Source organism: Aplysia californica, unplaced genomic scaffold (assembly GCF_000002075.1).
Source record: "Aplysia californica isolate F4 #8 unplaced genomic scaffold, AplCal3.0 scaffold01142, whole genome shotgun sequence".
In the NCBI taxonomy this organism is placed as follows: domain Eukaryota; kingdom Metazoa; phylum Mollusca; class Gastropoda; order Aplysiida; family Aplysiidae; genus Aplysia; species Aplysia californica.
The window spans coordinates 9393-14755 of NW_004798412.1; the positions used below are offsets into that span (position 1 = coordinate 9393).

Here is a 5363-nt window from a genome sequence, read left to right on the forward strand (position 1 = left end):
GAGGAACTGTATAGTAGAGTGTAGTGATAGATACCAGTCTCCAGGTGCTCTACTCTACAGGAGAAGCTACATGGGCCAATAGAGGAACTGTATAGTAGAGTGTAGTGATAGATACCAGTCTCCAGGTGCTCTACTCTACAGGAGAAGCTACATGGGCCAATAGAGGAACTGTATAGTAGAGTGTAGTGATAGATACCAGTCTCCAGGTGGGAGGCCATTGAGAAGAAGGGAAAATGAACTTTTCACAAATCTGCATCTGTGATGGGTTAGGGCCCTTCATGTGGCAAGCAGGACCCCCGAAGTGGATCCCAGGTTGTAAAAACAAAATGTATTATTGAGTATTTCGGTGTTTGTGCTGGGATACTGTATTGTAAATGATCTAAATTGTGTTGATGAAGGGGTAAAATCACCCGCGTTGAAACTAAAAAGTGTTTATGTTGGGTTTGTTCTGTCCCAGGTCCGGACGCTATCTGACCACCGGCAACCACGACGGGAGTGTGGCCTTCTGGGACACCCTGCTGCCGGGGGAGGAGGTCAACGGGGAAGTTTTCCTCAAGCCGTGCTCGCAGTTCCAAGCTCATGAAGACTGTGTCAATGGTGTCAGGTGAGTTAGGGTTAGGTGGAGTGGGGATGTTTTGTCAATGGTGTCAGGTGAGTTAGGGTTAGGTGGAGTGGGGATGTTTTGTCAATGGTGTCAGGTGAATTAGGGTTAGGTGGACTGGGGATGTTTTGTCAATGGTGTCAGGTGAGTTAGGGTTAGGTGGACTGGGGATGTTTTGTCAATGGTGTCAGGTGAGTTAGGGTTAGGTGGACGGGGGATGTTTTGTCAATGGTGTCAGGTGAGTTAGGGTTCGGTGGACGGGGGATGTTTTGTCAATGGTGTCAGGTGAGTTAGGGTCAGGTGAGTTAGGGTTCGGTGGACTGGGGATGTTTCTTTTGTCCTGTTTCATGACATTTCCACGTCAGGTAGAGTAGTAAGTTTTTATTTTTAGCACGGATGCTGATTTTCCAGGGTTTTTTCCATATATTTCACTAGAAGCTGTTATTGTAAGTCTTAGGCATTTAAATGTGTTTGTATGTAGGCGATGGGTGGTTGGAGGGTGCTCTGGTGTGGTTTGCTCCTTCTTTCCTATCAAACATCTATTTTCCTGATCTCTCCTCCTTCTTTTCTTGTGTTTGTTACTCTCTTGTATCACCTCTAATCTTCGGCACTTCTATGACCGTATTGTAAAACTTTTACATGAACTAAAGCATGTAGGCCTATAGTCAAAGTTTTACTGGGCTCGCAACTGCGAAGCATTTGTTTTCTGTTTAAACCCTTATACATTAGTCATTAGTCTGTTACCTGTCTTTTCGTTTGCAAATGCATCTTTCTAAATTGTAAAGTATTTTCATAAAATCCCAATAGTATCCCTGTTTTAGTGTAAGAGTTGCAATACGATTAGGTCACAGAAGGGCAACACATCAGAGGTGTTGAGTATTACGAAGAAAAGAAGGAGGAGGGATAAGGTCAATAGATGTTTGGTAAGGAGAAGCGAACTACACCAGAGCCCCTGGCAACCCCAAGGTTATGGGAATGGACTTGTGGAAAAATACATGTTGGACTTCGTCTTGGGACGCTTTTAATTAATTAACTCTGACAAGTTGAACGTCTCTGAGCTTCTACTCATGTGGGATAGAGCTCTATAAATAAATGCAATCTACTATTGTTATTATTATTATTTTCTTCGTGTTACAGCAAGTTTAGTTTAAAATATGCATACCTCAGCATTTTCACGATGAAAGAGATAGTCTTCAAGCTACAAGCTTCTCTTACCCACCCATGTTTTAAGAAAAGTATCAAGATTAGACAACAAGAATGAAGATTAGACAACAGGAATGAAGATTAGACAACAAGAATGAAGATTAGACAACAAGAATGAAGATTAGACAACAAGAATGAAGATTAGACAACAGGAATGAAGATTAGACAACAGGAATGAAGATTAGACAGCAGGAATGAAGATTAGACAACAAGATTGAAGACTAGACAACAAGAATGAAGATTAGACAACAGGAATGAAGATTAGACAACAAAAATGAAGATTAGACAACAGGAATGAAGATTAAACAACAGGAATGAAGATTAGACAACAAGAATGAAGATTAGACAACGTGAGGACACAGTCGCCTAGTGGGCAGGTACATACTTGTCACATCATCATAATAATAATAATGATAATGATAATAATAAATAGCTTTTGTATAGCACATAATCCCTCTCTACAGCAAGCTCTATGCGTGTTACACTACTATACACCCCAGCAGACCATAGAACAATCAGAAACATTCTCAGCTTCCCGGGAAGCATACAGTGCAAGCAGCTGATTAAGTGCTCAAACGCTAACAAACTGACATAATCTTTCACTATGTCTAGCTGGTTACCTATTCCCGCCTAGGTGAAGTAAGGAAAATTTCTGTAAAGTGCCTTTCCCACAGACACAAAGTCAGGCCCTTGACGGGATTGGAACCCACGACCTTATGGTTGCAAGTCTGAGAGCCTAACCACTAGGCCACCCACTAAAACCACTCTTATTAGATTGTCTTGGAGACCTAGCGTAAACGTGCTCGTCTCGCTCATCTGGAAACTCACGATTAGTTGGACGTCAGGTTGGCCATTAGTTGGACATCAGGTTTGCCATTAGTTGGACGTCAGGTTGGCCATTAGTTGGACGTCAGGTTGGCCATTAGTTGGACGTCAGGTTGGCCATTAATTGGACGTCAGGTTGGCCAGCTTTTGAGCAGGAAGGGGGTGTACCAAATTCTTCATCAAGTATCTCAGTCTTTGTGCTAGGACGTTTCCCTCTCAGCACAGGTGGGCTCTGACAGGCCGGGTAGGAAGCCCGCCTCCTAGATGATCTAAATTGTGTCGATGAGGCCGTAAAAACACCTGCATTTTTAGTTTTCATTTTGCCAGTCTCACTGTGAGTCATTTTTTGTTTTCACAGAAATTGTTCAATATTATGTTCTATGTATACACGGTACACCTCTCTATACACGGTACACCTCTCTATACACGGTACTCCTCTCTATACACGGTACACCTCTCTGCTATGTATACACGGTACACCTCTCTATACACGGTACACCTCTCTATACACGGTACACCTCTCTCTCTCTGCCTCAGAATTACACAGTTTAATCTGCTCAGTATCGAGTCTTGAGAAATTTGTCCTAAAAAATGTTGTTTCATATGTCAAGCCTTTTTTAATGCAATTCTTGGAATATCTTGACAAAGACTCTGAATAGTCTAACGGTTTCTAGAAAACAAATAGAACCTCCCAGTTTTAGTTTCTCAAAACGGCCAAAAATGTCAGATAGAACTTTATCATTCTAAGGTCGGGGCCTGTCAAGAAATGATAAAATATGACATAGCTTTGACTGTAATGTGCATTAAGTATTTATTATTTTAGAAAATGAAAATACGTCCTAGAAATGCTAGTTATTCTTCTTCATGATGTTTCCTTTGGTTTCAGTTTGAACCACCAGCATGGCATTCTGGCCACAGCCTCGGGGCAGAGACACTTCAATAACTTCCAGAACTACGACAGTGACGAGACTGATGACGAGATGGACGCGGAGGAGGTGCGCGACTTTTCTCTCAAACTGTGGTCACTTTCTGCTTCTTCCCAGTCGTAGAAACAGTGAATGTTGTTGTCCAGTTGATTCAAATTTCAGAAACAAGTTTCAAAACCACACACACATGCATGAACTAATTTCTACTGTTCTAGCTTAACCACTAGAGGCCAAAATGTCTCTCAAGTGGTTTCATATGTGTGTCAAGACGCGATGGAATCAGGTACTACTCTACTTTTGGGCATGTGGGGTCATTGGTTGTATCTTAAAGCTTGTTCATTTGCCTTGCTTTCAATGCAAAAAATATTCGTCTATCTTAAATAGAAGCCAAGATATTTACAATTGAAGGTGTTGGGGGTCACCTTGTTTCAGATGATTGTTTCAGACGTAAAATCAGTGAAAAAATGGCCGCAAAAGTTTGGAGACTCCCAAAGCTCGAGAGTCATTGAAAACTGAAAATTTGCATTTCTTGTTCCTTTTAATCAACTTTTTCCAATAAAATTCACAGATATGTTATTAAATGGACTTAACAGGTGTTGAGCCAAAAAACAAAAATTCAATAAAAATTGCCAAACGAGTGCTGATTTCTTTGCTTTCATTATTTTGAGGAACACCTGATGTCACCATAATGCCTCACATTATGGAGCATGAGTCATTCTTCTTCTTGTCTCAGGGGTAGTTGTGGGTGGTTGGCGGATGCTCTAGTGTGGTTTGCTCCTTCTTTCCTATCAAATGTCTATTGATTTTCTTTGTATGTTTCTAGTAACACCTCTAATCTTTGGCACTTGTATGGGTTATTTGTGTTAAAAGTGCTGTCAAATTGTAACTAAAACCAACCTGAAACTTATCAGGGTGGAAGCCATAGAGAGATGGTCACAACCTAGACAGATTGAATGATGTATTAGGATATACCAGTATATTAGGATATCCCGTAGTTTTCTTGTTGGAAACTTTATTTATATATGTACATGTAACTGGTATATGTGAGTGTGTGAATGTTTGTCTTTGTGTGTGTGAATGTATGTTTGTGTGTGTGTGTGAGAGAGGGAGAGAAAGTTAGTTCATCCCAACTGACGCACTGATGCTTGTGTATGTGTGTGTGTGTTTGAGGAAGAGAGAGAGAGAGAGAGTTCATCCCATGAACGCACTGATGCTTGTTTATGTGTGTATGTGTGTGTGTGTTTGAGGAAGAGAGAGAGAGAGAGAGTTCATCCCATGAACGCACTGATGCTTGTTTATGTGTGTATGTGTGTGTGTGTTTGAGGAAGAGAGAGAGAGAGAGAGTTCATGCCATGAACGCACTGATGCTTGTTTGTGTGTGTATGTGTGTGTGTGTTTGAGGAAGAGAGAGAGAGAGAGAGAGTTCATGCCATGAACGCACTGATGCTTGTTTGTGTGTGTGTGTGTTTGAGAAAGAGAGAGAGTGAGAGAGAGAGAGTATAAATTAGTTCATGCCCACGGACACACTGAAGCTTGTGTGACTGACTTGTGTATGGTTACATATTTGTATGTGTGTATCATTGTGCATATGTGTGTATCATTGTGTATATGTGTGTATCATTGTGCATATGTGTGTATCATTGTGTATATGTGTGTATCACTGTGTATCATTGTGTATATGTGTGTATCATTGTGTATCATTGTGTATATGTGTGTATCATTGTGTATATGTGTGTATCATTGTGTATATGTGTGTATCATTGTGTATCATTGTGTATATGTGTGTATCATTGTGTATCATTGTGTAT

The 5363-nt window shown here is 40.8% G+C and overlaps 1 protein-coding gene across 1 annotated transcript in view; it reads left to right on the forward strand.

Moving 5' to 3' along the window:
- The window catches only part of LOC101846178 (telomerase Cajal body protein 1), a gene marked incomplete at its 5' end in the record, with an annotated part of 13118 nt that extends 9203 nt beyond the window's left edge, over positions 1 to 3915 (forward strand). The window contains 2 exon segments of the mRNA XM_005111887.3: positions 458 to 604; positions 3516 to 3915. Of these exon segments, the coding sequence (XP_005111944.2) occupies positions 458 to 604; positions 3516 to 3678 (310 nt within the window).
- Between the last annotated feature and the right edge of the window lie 1448 nt (positions 3916 to 5363).